Genomic DNA, 19942 nt, shown 5'->3' on the forward strand with positions numbered 1-19942 from the left:
TTGGGTGGATGACTGAATATAGTGTAAAGCGCTTTGGGGTCCATAGGGACTAAGTAAAGCGCTATACAAATACAGGCCATTTACATTTGCACACATAGTCTTCTTGTAAATCAAAATATATATTTTCGTATCCAAGTAGTGATACATTGCCTTTTCTTTTGTTTCTTCATGTTGTTGCTAGGTAGCCCGTGAAACAGGTACTCATGTTGTGTATTTTAACATTTCACAGACAAAACCTGGTTAATGACAGATTCCACATGGAAAGAGAGCCACCAGGTTACATTCAAACTTTACACACACCTTATATAAATATTTAAGAGTTACTTATGTAATACTAACAGTCTGCCAGTGGTGTGTAGGTTGTTGCAATTCGGTGGAATGTACTAATTTACAAGAGTTGTAAAGATCCCTGTAGGGTTCAGTTCAGGTGAAAAAATTGAATGGATTATGTTCTTATTGCTGTGGAGTTCATATAGATTTTCAACAGCTTATAGAATTTATTCTCTGAGCAGTGAAAGAGGTGGGAAGAGTGTGTAAGTGTTTTTATGTCTCTGTAGGAAAATTCTGTCACATATGTGCATAATAACACCTAGAATAGTGATCCTGTTGTTTTGTTAACTGGTTGGCTTTCTAGTGCCATCTACTGGTCAAATGTACTCCTCGTGTCTTAATACTTCAGCACTTTGGTAACAAAAAGGGTGACACTTGAGAGGAATCTGGATTTTCTGGTTCTTTAAAATTCATCTCGAACAAATCAGAGCAGGATGGTTAAACCTGTACTGACATGCTGTCAGTTTAATGAAATGTGTTATTTTGTCAGTCCTTTAAATGCACTTGGTATGTATTTTGGGAAGACCATTGACTATTCATGCCTCATTACTCGTTGTCATTCAACAAAGCTCTATGGTGAAAATAAAGTTTAATGTAAAAGTTAATGACTCTACTCCATCCTACAGTAACTTAATGTTAGGCAAGATAACTTCCTCTAGGATTAATAAATTAATAATAGAGAATGAAATTAGTTTTGTGAGCAAACAATATTTTAGCCTAATTAAGGCATATTAAGCTTAGTTAAACAGAAGAACAGGGCAAAGGCCTGCAGGGCGCCTCTTATACAACAAATAAAGCTGTTGCAGACTAACAGACTAATATCACACAGGAAAAGCAAAGGCCATAAATAATTTTCCCCTCAAATTCTCCCAATCCGTGCATTGACCTCACTGTTATAATTTAGTAAAATCTTTCTTACTGTTGAGATGATGGAATAAAACTGATTAAACTTAAGTTAAAGGCACTCAGCCCAAGAGGAACAACGTAATACACTCAGTTTTGCTCACATGCATTACCTTTTTAATTTGAAAAGCCGAACTAGCGATCACTGGTGCTCTCAGACACTTTAGTGGTGTTCAGCACTTAAAGTGTCTAAGTTAAACAGGGAGTTCATTTTCCGTCAGTATGCTTCATCATGCATGCATGCATGCTAAATAAGCATATAAAGAGTCTCAGTCAAAAGATATAGTGGACTTATACCTCGAGTCATCTTGTGTAAAGTCAATATTCAGTGTTTTCAGATGTTTTTCTATTAACTTCTTATTTACAAACAGATTTCTTTGCAAGTTTGTTTCGTCCAAAACTGTTTTTTTCTTTTTTGGGAACATGCAAAATTTAATATTCAAACAGCCAGACATTCATTGTGTATACAAGTTTATTAATTTGAAAAAGTTTTACTACAGAATTTAAATACAATATTGTGAAAAGCTGGAAAAAGCGAGGCTCTGTGAGAATGTCTACATTACATACAACATAAAATATCCACACACCAAGTAAAAACCTGTTGCTGTCGTGCTCCAGGATTTAGCTGAAGCCTGTGTGAAAATCACATTTCAGGCTGAGGGGTGAGAAGGCCATTGTCAGTCCTATCCCCTCGAAGCACTACAATGCCTCACAAGAGCACCTGTAACCAGTGTTGAGCAGACTGCCTGATATGACATGCTCTGCTGCCATAGGCCGATTCTACAGCTGCAAGGCTGACGATCACTGTTGTGTCATCTTGGCTGCTTCAGCTTTTATTAGAGAGATGAGATCCAGATTAATAAGAAACACGAAGCGAAGACCTGCAATCTGAAGAAACAGACAGGTTATTTAAGCAAGAATAAAAGATTAAACAGCCGTTTAATATGAATAATAAACAACTTGGTTAAGATTCTGACATTACCTCCACCACTGAGTTATTATTTAATTTCCACTTGTTGCCTGACAGGACCGGTCTGCCATCTATGTAAATAGGCCGCCTGCCCTCATTGGCAATGAAGAAGTCTCCATTGTTCTTCAACTTAATAATTCCTGGCAAAACAAACAGTAAACATCAAGTACATCTGATCGACCTCTGCAAGCTGAAACACTAAAATTTAACCAGACAAACTGATGCTTCCATTTGTCAAAAGAATGATTCAGTTCTTCTTCTTCTGTTTTCAGCTGCTCCCTTTAAGGGTCACAGAAGTATATTATCTGCTTCCATCTCACCCGTTCCCTAACATCCTTCTCTGTCACACGAACCCTCTGCATGTCCTAGTTCATTAAATCCATGAATCTTTTGTGCTCCTCCTCTTTTCCTTCTACCTGGCAGCTCCATATTCAATATCCTTTGACCAATACATCTATAATCCTTCCTCTGCACATGTCCATGTCCAATAAATAGATACATGTGGGTGAGAAACATCAATAATCATGGCTGTAAAAAGCACAGGAGACACAATGAGCAATCAGACAGAGGGAAGGGAGCAGATTTGACTGTGAGAGAAATGCTGTTCCACAGCACAGAGAAGCACAGAGAACAGTCTCCTCTGAGTTTAACTCCAGAGCAAGGGACAGTCAGAAGCATCGGATCAGCAGACAAGAATGACCTGGAAGCTGATCGGGGGTGTAAGAGGTCAGAGATTTAATGAGTGAGTCAAATCACTATGGCTTTTGTAGGCAAACAAGATGATCTGAAATAGATTCTGAACCTTACTGCCAAGCAGCTAAAACAGGTGAGACCTGATGTCTTTTTCAGGTGCCTGTGAGGAACCGAGCAGCAGCATGGTCACGACGAATAACAATCTTAACATCTTCAACTCTGCCACCTCCAAACTGACCTCCTGTTACCATACATCCCAAAAGGTCTCAGTACCATGATGTAAATCTTCCCTTGCACTCTTGCTGCCATCCATCTGTCACAAATAACCTGATACTAGTTTCTACCCATTCCACTCTGCCTGCACTCTCTTCTGCACTGTCTGTTAGGGCTGCTCAATTAATCGAATTTTAATCACGATTACGATCTGGGCTTTCAACGATCATTAAAAATGACTGAGCCGATTATTAGCCCCTCCCTAATTTATCTGCGACACCTTAAAGGCCGGTCCGTGAAAATATTGTTGGGCATAAACCGGTCCGTGGCGCAAAAAAGGTTGGAGACCGCTGATTAAGAGGACCCGAGGGAAGCTCGGAAAGCTAAGCAGAAGTTATTTGGAGAGTGACTGCCGTTGGTTGAAAAGAGAGTTTAAAAAAAAAAACTTCAGTGGTGTTGCACACTATTTTATATTATTTTTTTAAAGTCATTGTTAACCCTTTAAAGCCGGTCAGAGCAGCACGCTCCGTTTTGCGTAACTATTTTTAAATCCCTGTAGAACCTGAACCGTGTAAGCTAGCGCAATAATTTGTTTTGCATATGAAACCGGAGGAGTTGTACTTACATCTGATGCCATCAGCTTGTCCTCGGTCACGGTTTCGTTCCACATATAGCTTTGCAAAAATTGCATAAAAAGCGCTTGCAGGAACAAAAACATAATATTCCAGAAACACGCTTTGCCGTTCCTATCAGCTGTTCGTAACACTTCCCACAGTGAAATGATGCACATGCTGTTTTCTTTGCAAATTTGCATCATAGGATTGTTTTTTGTTTTTCCTGCAGTATATAAAAATTGCTGTATCTCCAAAATAAAACTATGAAGACACTCAAAATAAATTTCCTGTGGTGGGAAAGTATTTTTTGCAACTTTATTGTATTTAAAGTTTTGAGGGATAAGCCTCTTAAATTTCTCCAAGTAGAAATATATGTAAACAAAACAAAAGCGATTTTCAATTTTTTTTGTAGTTTATTGCACTTTTTTGCAATTTATGTAATTACTATGGACTTAATGCATACATATTATTAAAATATGGGCTATAACAGTTGTATTGATGTATAGCAACTTGAAATGCTCCCACAAATGGCACTACAGCATGTAAAAAAAATAATATAAGCTCTGGTGGACTTGGTTCTATAGTAGGTCTTAAAGGGTTAAATAAATATCGTCAAATAATCGTGATCTCAATTTCAGTGAAAATAATCGTGATTATCATTTTTGCCATAATCGAGCAGCCCTACTGTCTGTTGCTTTGGATGGTTGACCTCAGGTATTTATACTCATCTACCTTCGCACTCTCTACTCGTTGCATCTTCACCTTTCCAACTCTCTCCCTGTCATTTACACACATTTTCTGTTTTGTTTCTACCGACTTTCATTCTGCTTTTCTCCTCTACCTTTTCAGGCTCTCTTCCAACTGCTCCCACTACAGATCACAGTGTTATCTGTAAACATCATAATCCATGGAAAATCCTGCCTGACCTTATCTATTAATCTGTCCATGACAACTTCCAACAAGAAGGAATGGTGCGATTTCAGAGTCTCTAAATGGTTACTGGATAAGCCATGAAGACAAGCTATACTTGTCATTGCTTTCTTTATGCATGCATTTGGCCAAAATCCAAATGAAGGGACTAACAGTGATGTGTGCGTGACTGGACTTAGGAAAAAAAGAAAGAAAATGATGAAACGACATGGTGTTGTTCAAGAAAATGCTAAGTTACCTTGTTTTCTTGAGATTTTCCAAGCAGGCCCCTCTAGCGACAGATCTACATCGATCTGTTTGTCCTTGGTTGCTCTGCCTAATGTAATCTGTGTGAATACGGGTTAAACAAAAAAAAAAATGTATCATACTCCAACAAAAAGAAAAAAAAGATTTTCTTTTACAGTTACTTGACATTTTCTAACAAACATCTTCCTTAAGCATATTTTCTCTTTAGCCCTTGTTTCTATTATTGAAAGATTACTTACCTCTCTTGATCTCATAAGGTAGCGTACCATTCTTCCACGTAATGCTGCAAGTGTCTGGTTGTCAAAGTCAGGCATGCTCATCCCTGAAACCCCGAAAACAAAATAAAAACATATGCACACAAATAAGTTCTGCATTCCTCAGAACATAAACAAATATAAAGGCTTTCATTTGCACTTTATGAATGAAAGCTTAAGTAACCTGTGATACTGTCCACAAGAACCTGCCAACGAGGCAACTCCTGCTCCAGCTGTCTGATTTCTCTTTTCTGGTGACGGTCTGAAATCATCAGCTCTGAAAGAAAAAAAAGTGTGGTGAGCAACTGAGATTACTCTGAGTCAGTTTCCAGTGAGTCACTGTGAACTTAAACTCAACCCCTGACGCAGCAGTGTGAACTTCCCCATCCATACAGAGGACATTAAAACAAACAGATGTCAACAGCAGAATTCCTTTTAGTTCCTTTTAGACATCAGTTTCTTATCCAATGCCTACTCATAGTAATGACGCAGCTTTTAGGATCCCTGGTCAGAACATAGCAATGTCCTGACATTCAAAGATACACATTGTGGATTCAGAATAAATCTACACAATGGCTTTTGTAATGCCCCAATGCATCCAAGCGCATTAAGTGAACAGCCAGGTTGACTAATGAGCCAATGAGTTCCCCTTAACTTTTTACATTTGCTGCACATCAGCACAATCAATGAATAATTAAAAAGTCTGAATGAAAAAGAGCAAAATACATGAATGATAATTTCTCATGCTCTGGCAGGGCATACTGATGGAACATTCCTGTCCTAGATATCAAGAAGATTATGTAAATGGTTCAGATTATGTAATATTTCAGACTTTGGCTGACTGTTTTTAGTGTTTTAGTGCATGCTTAGTGCAGCTAAAAAAAGACTTTTGAACATTTGAATACTTGACTAAATGTAGTTTGAACCAGAGTCTTTATTGATCTAGTTTTAAGAGCATTTAAGTTACACCATTCAAACTCTGCAGTGTGTTTAGATTAATTAATTACATGATGCTGTTTTTTTCCTCTGCACATTACCTATCTGTCTTATCAGTTTGATCTATATTGCCATCTCTGTTCTTAATTTACAGCTGAATAAATATTTAGTCTAGCTCTTTAACAATGACATTGTTGTTCACAACCTTTGGTTGCCAAATCAGACATCAGTGTTTGCTAAACCTGCTTAGGTTTAACAGGTTTCAGGAGAAAGGACGTTCATGTAAATATTAATATAACCAGAGGTTTACGTCCATGTCATCTACAGACGGATACATTAAGACATTTTAATTCCAGGTAATTAACAAGGAAAAACAAATTATCTGCAATAAAGAACTACTGGAACAAAACGCATCTGATCTGGAATTTGACTTCAGCTCACATTGATAATAAGTGATCTGAGCTTCTTTTGACATTCACAGATTAAATGGGTTGGTAAATTGTAAATGGACCAGTGCTTTTATAGTACATTTCTTTCTGAAGTGAACACTCAATGCACTTTTCATTACAACCCAAATACACCCATTTACAGTGCTGTCTCATGCTTTTCAGTGCTTTCCAACTATCACAGACACACTCACACTTCAATGGGTGCATCAGGGTCAGTCTACTGTTCAGTATCATCTCATGGACAAACTGACATATGGACCACTTTGAACCCAGAAGAACATTAGAAAATCCACTATTTCCTAAATCACAGTAATCCACAGTGACCTCTCCTGTCTCTTCTTCTTTTAATGTGAATAAAGGTGATGTGTGATGTGCAAGATTAACTGAATTTCCGTCGTAAGCAAATTACTTACCATGTTCCAACACTTCATCTCTGCTGTCCCTGTGTGAAAAGCAACAGAACAACTTATAGGTGCCCTGAAGTCATGGAAATGCAATGCTTTTTAAAAATTTGGAAAAATATAGCATGTAATGTCCTTTAGCATGACCGGAAATCTTACAAGCAGTAAAAATTTGCTGAACGCTGAAGTGAATGTCTGACTTACTTTAATTTTACATCATCAACCATCTGCTCGGCGTCGGAGAAGTTGAGAACTTGGTCACCTTTCGGGAGGGGCTGTACTGCAAAACATAGTCACAGGTAAGATGTTTTTAACAGTTTTTTTTTCTTTCATACATATTTTAGAGAACAACCAGGTATGTCAAGTTAATTCTCAGTAGTTTTATTGGGAGGAAATTATAACATTCATCTTTCAAAACACTGTTTGAGTAACTGCTTGCTATCTTATGTCCAAACAACCTCCTCTCCTCTATTAAAATGTTTACATTGCAAATCTCACAAAGCCACAAAGATGATCAATGCATCCAATGTTGACATGAGTTATACTTGTATGGTTTTCCAGCTGCTCAATACTCAAACTGTCAAGAGGAATTTGAATGGATCCTCCGGGAAACTAAACTCACCACTCTGGTCGTCCAGTAGGTAGTACTGCTTGAGCAGCTGCCAGTGCACCAGTAGGCTCTTGGGACTGCGAGATGGGTGAAAGACATTAGGGTGCTTACTTAAAAGCTCCTGAAACACGTCCAGTTTAGGCTGACTGGTCTGTTTAGAGAGAAACATAACACAACACTGTGTGTGAATACAACAGTCCAATATGTACAGTAATAATGAGTTTCATTCCAATCCAGGTGAAATCTCACAATTATGAGCCATTAAAAAGTGACCTTAACTGGGAATGCATTTTCCCTGTGGAGCACTTATAATAGAATATACATGATAGCCCACTCAATATAACTTACTGAACCAATCTTGGCCAGCAGTGCCTCCTCAGCCTGACTGAAGAGAGCTTTGCTTTGGATTGCTGCAATTGCTTCTGGGTGAAGCTGCCGCATGGCCTGCCATGCCAGCCTAAATAAGACACACAAAACCAAGAATGTGCTTAAAAGATGACTCAAACACACAAGTGTAATAAAGCATATGGAGATATGCAGGACTGGGAGACTGTAAAAACCCAGTCAGAGTCAACAACAGATGCTAGGCGTCTTACTTTGAGATGACGGGATCGTAGAGCAAAGCGTACCACCGCTCTTTAATTTCACGCAAAGTGAAACGACAGCTGAACTTGACCCCCAGATGAACAGAAGTTAAGTCAGTGGTCTACAGACAAACACAGAATACCACACAAGATACCATGAATCAATACACATTAGATCATACACTGACAGTCAAAGCCATTAAACAAAGCAGATCCTTTGAGCTAATTCAGGACAACCTTTTTGACAATAATCTTCTTTTTGGTAGCTCACCTGCAACACTGCATTTATAAGCAGCAGATCATCTGTGGGTTTCCATCGGCCCAAGTCTTTAGTAATATGTAAAGGCTGCTTGCTTTTCTTAACTCTTTTGGTTAAAGGTGCAGGGTTTAGTACCATTGTCAGAGATGGTGTAAGAGTTGCTCCTGATTTTGTTACCTGAAAAAGCATCATAAGGGGGGGGAATAAGAAAAGAGAGAGAATCATAAAAAATGTGCATATTTATCATCTTTAATGTGAATTCACTCAATAATCTGTGGATTTGTTGGTCTTATTTACCTTTTTTTTCTCACTTGAGGAAGGCTCACTCCCCGAACAGCGCACAGGCTCCATTACGGGTGGACCTTTGACTCTACTGGATGACTTCACAAGACTGCTTTCCACTAGCTCATCGTCAAACTTTTTTCGCTTTATTGACCTAAACAAATTGTGATAATAAAGTGGTTCTTTAAAAATTTAAAGATTAACCAGGGAAAAAAACAAAACAAAGCACAGTACTGAAACACCATCAGCATAGAAAACGAAGGTTCATTTCTTCCTGCTAATTATGCTGGAATACCACCCTGACTGAAATAATGAAATATACATTAGTAGATATCAAACCTGGATGAACTTCTGCGTTTGGGAACACCACTGCCAAATGCTTGTGTTGCTGTCCTTTTCAGGTCTTTTACTCCAAGTGACTCTTCATCCTCTGACCGACTCTGAGCACCACCTACTCCCATCGAGGTGCCAACCACAGGGTCACCAGCCTGCATCTGTTCAAATGCGTCAGGAAACAAAGCAAGAAAGAGTTAAAACGTTTCTCAGCAACACTTTGTTTCACAGAGTCGCTAAACTTTAAATATGCTGTTGTCTGTAAAGGTTTCTTTACATTTGCGATGAACTGCGGGTTCCTCTGGTAGGTTTTCACAAAATTCAAACGCCATGATATTAAGCATTTTATTAACACTGGAATAACAATAAAAGTATAACTCCAGACGTAAACCGAAAGTTACTCCGGGCACACAGATTACAGGATAAATGTTTTATTAATAGTTTAAATTCACAATTGTGTATAAAACTGACTAATATTATTATTGCTGTTTTTGTTGTTGCTTATAGGAGTCAGGGGAATTAACGACTAACAAGTTAGCTAGCTTTGAGGGGCCTTTGTTGACATGTAAACAAATGCCATCTATTGCTGCCTTCAGAACGTTATATTAAATAACAATTTGATATCTATAACAAACCTCTCTCTCAGAAAGCAACACACTAAGGTCTGTTTAGCTAACAAGCGTAATTTGATTTAAATGACCGTTGGTTTGTGTTGGCTAGCTAACATTAGCTAAGCTAACTGCTAGCTTTGATTATTAACGAGTTAAAGTAACAAGTTACGCTGTTTTGCCACTCACCTTCCCACACTGTCCCCCTTCGTTGTGTCTTTAAAGGAAAAGATTAAGTTATTATAGTCCAGTATTTCTCTTTGTAAATCCCTCGTTGCTTCGGCTACATGGCTAACTCGCTTACTTGACGCTTGCCTCGTTAGCAATAGCCGTTTGGCTAGACAGTTGTTTTCTTCCTGTCTAGCTCACCCGCTGTTCGCAACACCGCCGCCATCCGGGCTAAAGTAACAGTGGCCTCCGTTATCTTTAACATATTGTATTACAGTGCCTAACTCTGAATATTCATCTGTCAGAACAATGCACGTCGTAAGTATTTGAAACGTAACTTTTTTTTAAAACTTCTTCTCTATTATAGATGTAACCGGCAAAGTGAATCCCCATATGTGTAAAAGTGAATAAAATCCACATTTGAATGTAATTATGCAGCTTCATGAAAAAACATCTTGTCCACCAGGTAAATGTAGTGACCAGCCCAGCAGTTTTAATATTGTAATTTGATACTTTTGTATCTAATACACCACGCCTCATTGGTCCTTTTCCCAGCAGACACTTTAAAACGTTTCCAGAAGAGTTTTATGGTATTTCTGGCACTTTTGCAAATGTACTCACTACAGGGTATAAGTTGCAGCATTTATGTCATCTGCATGGCCTGGCAGAACAGATACTGTATCACAGTATTCACACAGATTCTTCCATATCCATTTATCTATAGCAAAATATAGATTTGAGGTCAAGAACACACTTGAATGTCATGGTTATTTGGGGCCAATGATTTCTTTGAATTGTTCTTTTTCCTGGGTGGAATCATCATCGTACATGTTGTTTAAAAACAAGAACACTGTGTACAAGTTTGGATTTATTTTGGATTCTCTCTAATACCCACAAGGTCAAAAATATACATGCACACTCAAATATACATGTACAGCCCCATTCATTTTTGATTATGGTGGAATTATGGAAAAAGAACAGCTCATGCCCATGATGAGTAAACCTGTGACCACAACTGTAATAACTGAAGCACATACCTATAAAACACATGACAGTGGTTGAGGTTGTGCTTGGCAGCAATGTGGTCCAAGCTATTGAGTCACAGCAGCTGCACAGCAGTTTACACTGTCATGTCACACAGGAACTTTGATACCCAGCATTATTTTATGCAAACATTTGTAGAAAACGTGTGGTCCATGTAAAACATGCTTGGTTGACCTGAGCCCTAGTCTGATGGTGCTGTGGATGATGATGGAGGGAGATATTTTCTTTAACGAGACACAAAGGCATCACATAAAGAAACACATGGTGTAAACAGTAGGCAGAGATTCATCGTGAAACCGTTTATTGACATTTACAGTGACAGTTTCCAAATGCGATAAATTAGAATAAATACAAAGTTCAGATCATGAAGCTTATTACTTACAAAATGATGTAATATCTTTCATGTTTAGATGTATAAAAAAATAAAATAAAAAAATAGATAAGCTTTGCCAGTGAACTAAAGACAGTATTGAAGAATTTTAAAACAGTACAGAGTGGCCTATTTTTGGATTTTAGTGGCATTATATATTCATATACAAGCATAATCTTAGCAGCTGCCTTTTTTTAAGGAACCCATCACTAGAGGTTTTTGCACCATAAAAGCACCTTTAAAAACACAGTTCAATCAACATACTGACAATCATGTTTACGGACACCTCTGTAGATTTTTCTTTCTTCCGTGTGCAAGACTCTCTGCGACTCATGATGTTCTGGACGTACATAGAAACTCTTGAAATATTTGCACAATCAGGACACGCAGGAAACTGCAGATACCACGTATCTACGAGCGTGCACGATCACAGTTCATAATCAGATTTAAGAGACGGTTACCAAATTCAGGGAAACTAATTTCTGTCAAATTCCAAGAAATGCGGCAATGACTAAAAAGATCAAATGAAGGACGAGTAGCGAGGGCACACACGTCAGGCGAGGCGCAAATGTCAGATTTCATTTCCTTACTGTCTATCTTTCAACTCTCTCCCCACTCCTCCTTTCTCAATCCGTTTTCCACACCGGCCCAGATTTTGCCCAAAGTTTGCATGAATTGTACCGCACAGCAGACGGAACAGACGACAGACAGAAGATCCCTTCTTTGGGTCTGGCCTTTGCACAAATGAGCACCTTTTGATAAAACTGGACGTTACCCTTCTCCCAGTTGATAATGCCTCTGTAATAATCCATCAGCCCTTACCCTTCATCCATCTGTCCTTCTCCACATGTCCGCCTGCAGGCTGCAGGTGAGAAGGGCTTTGGTTAGTTGGGATGAAGGCTGAAGGCCCGCTCTGAAATATAACACCGCGATAACGGCGCCTGCTTGTTCTGTCCTGCTTGTTGCCGCTCACAGGCACGTAACTGATCAGTTCCAGGAGATTAGGTCACCGTTCAATAAACTGCAGGCTGATGACATTTTCAGGAACTAGAAGTGTCCGTGTCATGGGCTTCACAGAAGCTCCCTCTGTGTTCGGCTTCACCTCGAACTCTGAAATGATCTAATGAAATCAGAAACAGAGCAGATTAAGCGCAGGGCGCCTGAAATGAAAAGCAATCAAGTGCTGCGTAGTGACCCTGAAATCTACAATTCCTTACATGACTCAGAGAAATAATAGAGTAAGAAGATTTGCGGGAACAACTTCTAACACATTTATCAAAATCCTACGCTGTGTAAATTACTTGCAACACAAACTGTGTTCAAACACCAAGTAACAGAATGTGTTTTTCTTAATTAAATACATTCCCAAAAGCTGACATACACTGTACAACCTAATTTCCCCCAAAAAGTTGGGATGCAGTGTAACATGTAAGTAAAAAACAAAATAAAGTAAAGACTTGAAAGGCTTTTCTACCCCATAATTAATTAAAATAGTACAAAGACAAAATATCAAATGTGAAAATTTTAAAATATGTGATATAATATGTTCAGTTTAAATTCAGATGCAAGTAACAAGTTTTCAGAAAGGACTGGAAATACTACAATACTATATTTGACATGTTGTCTTTATTACAGTTTCCTAATATTTGGGGGGTAAATGGGGTTGTATATTCTTTAAGAATGCTTTTAGGGTTTTTTTGTTTGTTTATTTTAGTCGGAGTTTAATTGCAAATGAAAAAAGAAAAAACACACAGAAAAAAACCAAGAAAAAGACAAAAATTGCTGTAACTCACCCTGGCAAGAGCAAGGTAGAGCTCCAGCTCAGCAATACGGCGACCTATGCAGCTGCGTTTTCCCACACCGAAGGGCACAGAGGCATATGGGTGATAAGTCTGGTCTTTGTTCAGCCATCGATAGGGATTGAAATGATTTGGGTTTGCAAACACTCCTGGATCCCGCGATGTTGCAAAGTGGCACAGGGTAATCAAAGTCTGAAAGGGAATTTTATTTTGGTCAGATAGGTTTTTGACTATAATGGAAAAACTGAAGCATTACAACTTGATACTGGCTAGAGTCAGATGGTGAACTCACATTTTTTGGGATGAGGTAGCCTCCAACCTGGATGTCTCTTTCTGGAATGACCCTTGCATTAGCAGGAATAACAGGGTATAACCTAAAAAAAAAATAAGGAAAACAAAACAAAACACAATAGTGTAAGCTAAATTTGATTTCAAATCTCAAAACATCTTCAAATATCTGAAACCTTTTGAGTTATACCTGAGCACTTCTTTGACTATGGCCTTCAGGAAAGGCATTTGAGCTACATCGGCAGCCTCTGGTATCTTTCGACCTTCAAGTACAGTCAACACCTCCGCCCGGAGAGTGGCCTGTACATCTGGATGACGGGACAGCTCGTACAAAGACCAGGACATGGTGCTGGAGATCTGAAACAACAGAGCGACGGATGGTTTTAACCATTTGCTGGCCTAAAATCAGGAACTGATAAAGGAAGACGGCAAAGGAGCCACTCTCACTGTGTCAACTCCTGCAAGGAGCAGCTCCGTGACGTTGCTGTAGACTGTCTTCATGGGCAGCCCCATCTGCGACAGGAAGTAGGTGAGATAACGGCCCTCTATTTTCTCTCCTCGGGCAACCTTATCTGCTTCGGCAGTCAGACGCTGGTCAATGTGACCTTTTGCTGCAGATACATGGAGATAAGCCATGACACATTTATCCCTCGATGGCGATGATGACACAGAGCGTTAAGTCTTTAACTTTCCAGTGTCAGGTTCAATAAAGTGAGGTCAAATTCCCCTTCTTAAAAAAAAAAAAAAAAAATCCCTAGAACCACGTATCAATTTCATGACTAACATTTACACGTGTTTCAGCGCAGATGATCTTGAAGTGCGTGAAGGTTAAAGACTTTAATCTCCCTCTTGCCGATCTAGCTCGAACCAGTGCGATTACGTCAAAACATGTCTGATGTCTCAGATCTTCTGTGAGTCTTAATGTACTGTGTGAGAGAGCGTGGGATGTCAACCCAGGGCTAAGTGGAAACCGGCGGCAGCCAATGACAAGAGAGGAGAGCAGAAGGAAAATAATAACATCAAGTGTGGAAACATCATGTTTGTCTTGGTTCCACATTGCAGTGCCAGCTTGTGTAACGTATCTCCAGCTTGAGTACAGCCAGAAGCATCTTTATAATATCCTGTAGTCTCATCTCTGGTATATGACTTATATTTAGTTTTTACTTGTGCATTTTATATAATATTTTACCGAGTGCTTTTTTGGAGACTGCAGCCTGCTTGTAGTTTCTGTTATCACTTTTAATTTTAAAGTACCACTACAATCATCTCTAAACATTTTTCTGTCCAAGCTTAAAATGTTGTGCTGTGAGAAATAGCTTACCAAACTCAAACATGTAGTCCCAGCACTGGCAAAAGATATTCCAGGGTTTGGGGAACAACTGGTGCAACCAGCTGGGCATGGCCATGGTAAGAAGCGTCATCACAAACATGGTGTTGATAGATTGGATGAAACGCTCTGTGTCTTCGGGAACAACCTGATCCAGGCAACCAATTCTGGATTCGAACAAGACCGAAGAAATGCCTGCCAAAGCAAATAAAACCAAGCTCATGACGAAGGCAAGAAACGATGACTAGCGGCTTTTTTCTTTTTTTTTTTTACTGAAAGCTTCCGAGGTGACCATGCATGACATTTATTTGCCAGGTTTTTAGCCTCTTTATCAGAAATGCCTATTAACTAAAGGTGTTACAGTTAAATAAATAATACTGTCTGCATGCAAAGTGAAAACTTAAATATTGGCAGCTTTCATCAGCTCCAAGTATCCAGCATTTATATTTAACTCCTGCAAAAGTGACTATAAAAGAGCTTCAGTGTAGCTATTTATATCATTGCGTAAGATCAACAATGCATCATTTCTCATCAAAACATGGTTACATGCTTTTTTCCCCTCCAGCTGTACAATAACAATGATGACAGAATGGTAAACTGCACATGAGCATGAGTTATTAAGGCATGCCTGCACAGGAATGTGTGTTTAAAATGTTAACAATGTGACATAATATTTGTGCATACAGATGGATTTGATTACAGCGTTTACGTGGCATGGTACATCCTGTGAAGATGCTTAAGACGGCATGAAACCTTACCCTCGAGGCCGAAGCGATAGAACTCGCTGGCGATGTCGGTGACGAGGCCCTGAGGATGTCTGCTGAGGCGAAGTTTGGCAATGAGATCACTGACGACACTGTTCAGGGTTTTATCATAAGCTTCCACTGCCTTCGGCCGCAGCATGTGTTTCCCCAGGAGACTCCTCACTGTCTGCCACTCCTCCCCCTCACTAGACACACGCGCGCACACACATTAATGTAAAAACTGATACAGTGGCTCCAGCTGTGCACACAATTCAGTTAACTGCTGTATTGCATTGTATACTGATTGCATACGCTAAAGTTGTGGCTCTTTCTATCTGTAAGTGAAGGAAAGCTGAAAGAAGAGTGGTATAAAGTTTTTGAACTGAATGAGCATGGCCAAATATTACATTTACTTCAGCTTTATCATCTGATGAGAAACAAAATGGAAAAGAGGAGGAAGTAAAGCAGAAAGATTTTCCTGCAAGCTTACGCTGTCAAAAGTCCATAGTGATGACCTCTCAGCTTCCTGTAGTCCTTCCAGGAGGAAAGATCGGAGCGCATTGGGTGCTCGCCTTCCTGCCTCAGGATCTGCTCAATGAGCGATGGATCAGCCACATGAACTGTCAGGATGGGACCAAAGCTTGCCTTCCACATAGGTCCATACCGCTGGACTCCCTCCAGCTAGGAGATGAGACAAAGGTTGTAAAGGCACTGCAATCATCACCTTTGGAGGCACCCTCCTCCCTCCAGTTTAGAGCTCACTGCAGAGATGTATTTGCCTTGCAGGCGTTTTAATGCACTAGTTATTAGTTATTTGTTTTAAGGATGCATTCACTTCACATAGGCACGCTCTGTCACGTTGACAAAGGACAGTTCATTCAGCTTAGAGTGAAGTGCAAAGCTCTCAGTAGATACAGAGATTTTAAACTGAAGTGAGAGACAGCTTGAAGCAGGAGGTATAGACTGGATGTGCTTTTGTGAGACAGCGAAACTTCGCTGTCTCACAAAGCAAAATAATTTAAGAGGATATTTTATAAATGTCACATTGAGAGGGGAGTCAAAGTTCTTGCATTGTTCTATGTAAAAAGAACCACCTGCACAGAATAATACACTCACGTTTTTAGTCTACAATGACGACACGTGCACTTTGGATATTTTTAGTAAAAGTGCAATAATTGTAAATATCTCATACAGGTTTTTTGTTTTTTTTCGTGTTTATCTTCTTACCTGTAACTCATGCAGGCGTGACAGACCGCGTTTGGCAAACAAGTCCCAGGCGAAGCTGGTGACCGACGGCCCGGGCATCTCGTTCAGCATCTTCACTCCCTGCATCTTGGTGCCCTCCGAACCGGCTGCTGCACCCTCAGTCCACCTCTCCATCAATTTGACCAGCGGGAATGAGCTCCGGCCGGATACTCTGAGCGCTTGCTGCAACATCCTTCTCACTAAGATCATGGAGCGGTGACGGAACGCGGGCCTCTCGGATGTCGACGCTCATTTTGTTTTACCGGTTGAGCGTCCTATTTATAACTGTCTTTATGACCTGCTCCTCGAACCAGGCGAGCAAAAGCTGTAAATTTGCTTAGTCTGGGCCAATCATGGGTGCAAAGGCAGCTCAGGTCCCGCCCCACATGGATGGAAATTGGGAAGGCGTGTACCAAGAAAAAGGTGTGTCCAATCAGAAGGCTGAACTCAGACCATCCCAGCGGCGGCACACGTGGAATCCCAAGATACTTGTGTTACTGTTGAGGTTCTAGTCCCGAGAAGCACTTTGGTCTCCGATAGTCCCCCACCACCATCGCCCACCCACGGCCAATGCTATGGTAAATCCAAATTATCTGAAAGGGGATAAGGTCTATTTAACAGTGATAACAGTGCTGAAGGTTAGGTTCGCCTTAAATAAACATGACAGGCAGCCCGTTGATCCAATAACTAAAAACCTTTAGAAACACTAGACAAATTTCTGTAATAAAACTGAGGGAGAAAATAGGTAGAGCTAGTCTGTGTCCTGCCCAAGCTTTGTTTATACAGCTATGGCCAGTTCTTTTGCTGACTTGGTGGGTTTTCTAGCAGAAAATCCTGACCTGATTTCATACTGGAAGCTGTCCAAAGCACCATGTGTGCGGACTGTGAAGTAACAACCCTGGGGCTGTACTCAGAATCTGCTTTGACATTTGCTCCCATCTTAGATCACCCACTTTCACAGAAACGCAGAGGAATGACCGGCATTTTCAGGCAGAAACACACCCAAAGGTTGGATGAGGGTGCAATATCTCAGCTCATGCAGCTTTCTTCGTTTTTCATATTCGCTATGGCACATTCAAACATGTTGAATGTTTACAGGGCAAGCCTGAAAACATGTTTTGCATGCATGTTTTTGGCACTGCAGTGCAGGAAAAATGCACAAAGTGTGTTATTTCACACCAAGGGAGCTACAGGAAGAAAGCATTTCTAAGTGCTATATTATATAGTACTGTGAAAAACCCTTGTGCCACACACCCCTCATTAAACTGCTCTTTAGCAATAGTTCTCCAGGGTTTCTGAAGGTCTTTCAAAGGTTTGGCCCTGGCTGCTTTTTCACTCATTTCCAGTCCTGTCCTTGTACCCTTGTACCTGACCATTTTCAAAGAAACACGAGTTTTGTTTAAGCCACTTAACACTGATGTATGAATCATTCAAGCATAAAAAGGTACTTAACTGTTAACCTGCGTTGTGTCTACAAATAATACAGTGGCTTGCAAAAGTATTCGGCCCCCTTGAACTTTCCCACATTTTGTCACATTACAGCCACAAACATGAATCAATTTTATTGGAATTCCACATGAAAGACCAACACAAAGTGGTGTACACGTGAGAAGTGGAACGAAAATCATGCATGATTCCAAACATGTTATATATATATATATATATATATATATATATATATATATATATATATATATATATATATATATATATATATATATATATATATATATATATATATATATATATATATATATATATATATATATATATATATATATATATATATATATATATATATATGTGTGTGTGTGTGTGTGTGTGTGTGTGTGCGTGTGTGTGCGTGCGTGTGTGTGTGTGTCTACTATATGATCATCAAAAAGAAAGCCCTCTTTAAGCTGCATACTCCCCTCAAACCCAGGACTTAATCTTTTTAAATCATACATTATGCTCATAATATGCCAGCCAAGCATTACAAACCTTAATATATAAATATGTGCTGCCTAAGGGAGGAAGAATTATGGGTTGGTACCAGAAAATTAACTCTGCTGCCTACAAAGGCTTCTTTCAGAAATGATATATTACATTTGTTTTCATGCAGTGAAACACAGAGTGACACAGACATGAATGTTATACATGCAGAAGTATTCATTAGAGTTATTGCAGTGTTAAAAGCCTGTTACCCTCAGATGATCGGACTCTGTCATGAGCAAACAGTGTGGGGTCTTTTGCTGATTAAAACTGTGATTAGGAGAATTTTTTTTCCTTGCCACTGCAACATCACATGTCCAGTGAGCCTGCTGGTGGGTTACTTAACCCCTGCTGACATCATGCAAGATATTCAGACTTTAAGCACTTAGATGATGTTTGGGATAATGTGGAGAACACCCCAACCCTTTAGATGAATTGTCTTTATTTTATGGTCCAATCTCTCTACAAAGGCCAGATATGGTGTGATTTTTTTTTTTAATTGTTTGTTTATCTTTTTTGGCTCAGGGGAGGATTCAGTCTTATGAGGATCACTTTCTGTGCTTCTGGCCCTTCCCCCCACACACTTACATAAACTGTTCAGTATAATCAAAAATACACCCTTGATAGTCAAGCTGAACATGGAGATTAGTTCTTCTGAATCAGTTATTTTCCCAAAGCGTAGTGCTGGTCCAAGGAGACGGAAGTGCGAACATTACAAATAAAAGCAGCACGACTGTGACATAATAAAGTTAGATTTGATTGCACAATGATGATAGTGAATCAAGTGCTTGCATGGTGGATCGATGCAGGCATTTGATAACAGCTCCAATTGTATTGAAGAACTCCTCAGGGTAGGTGGAGGATATTGTCAGGAGACCATTTTTACGCATTGCAGCAATCCTCGTACATCTGACATCCATCTGACTAGACCATGTGAAGTGACTTCTGAATTAGAAGCTGCAAACAAACTAACTTTGACTAACGAAGATAAAAGTGCACCATGGAGCAGGACATGAGGCAATGACACCAGACTTCCTGAATCGAAGATGCATAGCTATCTTGAAGGGTGATAGATAAAGAGTGACCTCTGAAATTTTCATCAACACTAATAACTTATTAGACATGGCCACTCGTGCCTTGATAAGTCTCGGTCTTACACAACGCAGTGCAAACGTGTTATTTTTTTTGCTGGTCTGCTGAAGCTCCCTGTCCAATGGATAGGCAGCCACCTGAGAGACAACAGCAACATATAAACCAAACCAACGCTGGATCTCAGCAATCATTTGGTGCTATGTAAAGCTATGATGATGTCAGACTGATGTCATTTTTATTGCATGGAATTAAATATTCTAACTCTTTGTAAGAAAGATGG

General features: G+C 39.6%; 2 protein-coding genes across 2 annotated transcripts; both read right to left on the reverse strand.

Annotated features, from left to right (window-relative positions):
• Positions 1 to 1698: 1698 nt before the first annotated feature.
• On the reverse strand, positions 1699 to 9945 carry mcrs1 (microspherule protein 1). The gene is made up of 14 exons (XM_085354053.1): positions 9805 to 9945; positions 9014 to 9168; positions 8690 to 8828; positions 8405 to 8569; positions 8146 to 8255; positions 7898 to 8006; positions 7562 to 7700; positions 7144 to 7219; positions 6952 to 6980; positions 5338 to 5430; positions 5139 to 5221; positions 4892 to 4979; positions 2216 to 2343; positions 1699 to 2121 (listed from the first exon to the last, which is right to left on the reverse strand). The coding sequence occupies exons 2-14, from the start codon at positions 9166 to 9168 to the stop codon at positions 2035 to 2037; spliced, it is 1401 nt and encodes a 466-aa protein (XP_085210179.1). The 5' UTR covers positions 9805 to 9945; the 3' UTR covers positions 1699 to 2034.
• Positions 9946 to 11284: 1339 nt separating this feature from the next.
• cyp27b1 (cytochrome P450, family 27, subfamily B, polypeptide 1) lies at positions 11285 to 17068 on the reverse strand. The gene is made up of 9 exons (XM_085354054.1): positions 16582 to 17068; positions 15845 to 16035; positions 15370 to 15560; positions 14606 to 14806; positions 13732 to 13895; positions 13475 to 13641; positions 13289 to 13370; positions 12991 to 13188; positions 11285 to 12317 (listed from the first exon to the last, which is right to left on the reverse strand). Exons 1-9 carry the CDS (start codon positions 16807 to 16809, stop codon positions 12204 to 12206), a joined length of 1536 nt encoding a protein of 511 aa, XP_085210180.1. The 5' UTR covers positions 16810 to 17068; the 3' UTR covers positions 11285 to 12203.
• Between the last annotated feature and the right edge of the window lie 2874 nt (positions 17069 to 19942).

The sequence above is a fragment of the Diplotaxodon limnothrissa genome, linkage group LG5 (genome assembly GCF_057381915.1).
Source record: "Diplotaxodon limnothrissa isolate DT_005_m linkage group LG5, D_limnothrissa_male_GT1.1, whole genome shotgun sequence".
In the NCBI taxonomy this organism is placed as follows: domain Eukaryota; kingdom Metazoa; phylum Chordata; class Actinopteri; order Cichliformes; family Cichlidae; genus Diplotaxodon; species Diplotaxodon limnothrissa.

Bases quoted from the DNA above. Each gene is read 5' to 3' on its own strand.
- mcrs1 (XM_085354053.1), bottom strand. From the start codon at position 9,168: ATGCAGGCTGGTGACCCTGTGGTTGGCACCTCGATGGGAGTAGGTGGT. The intron at 8,829-9,013 runs GTTTGATATCTA...CAATTTGTTTAG, and splicing joins AAACGCAGAAGTTCATCCAG to GTCAATAAAGCGAAAAAAGT. The intron at 8,256-8,404 runs GTGAGCTACCAA...GTTTGTCTGTAG, and splicing joins TTATAAATGCAGTGTTGCAG to ACCACTGACTTAACTTCTGT.
- cyp27b1 (XM_085354054.1), bottom strand. From the start codon at position 16,809: ATGATCTTAGTGAGAAGGATGTTGCAGCAAGCGCTCAGAGTATCCGGC. The intron at 13,642-13,731 runs GTGAGAGTGGCT...CTGTTGTTTCAG, and splicing joins TCCTTGCAGGAGTTGACACA to ATCTCCAGCACCATGTCCTG. The intron at 12,318-12,990 runs GTGAGTTACAGC...TGATTTCATTAG, and splicing joins TCTACCTTGCTCTTGCCAGG to ATCATTTCAGAGTTCGAGGT.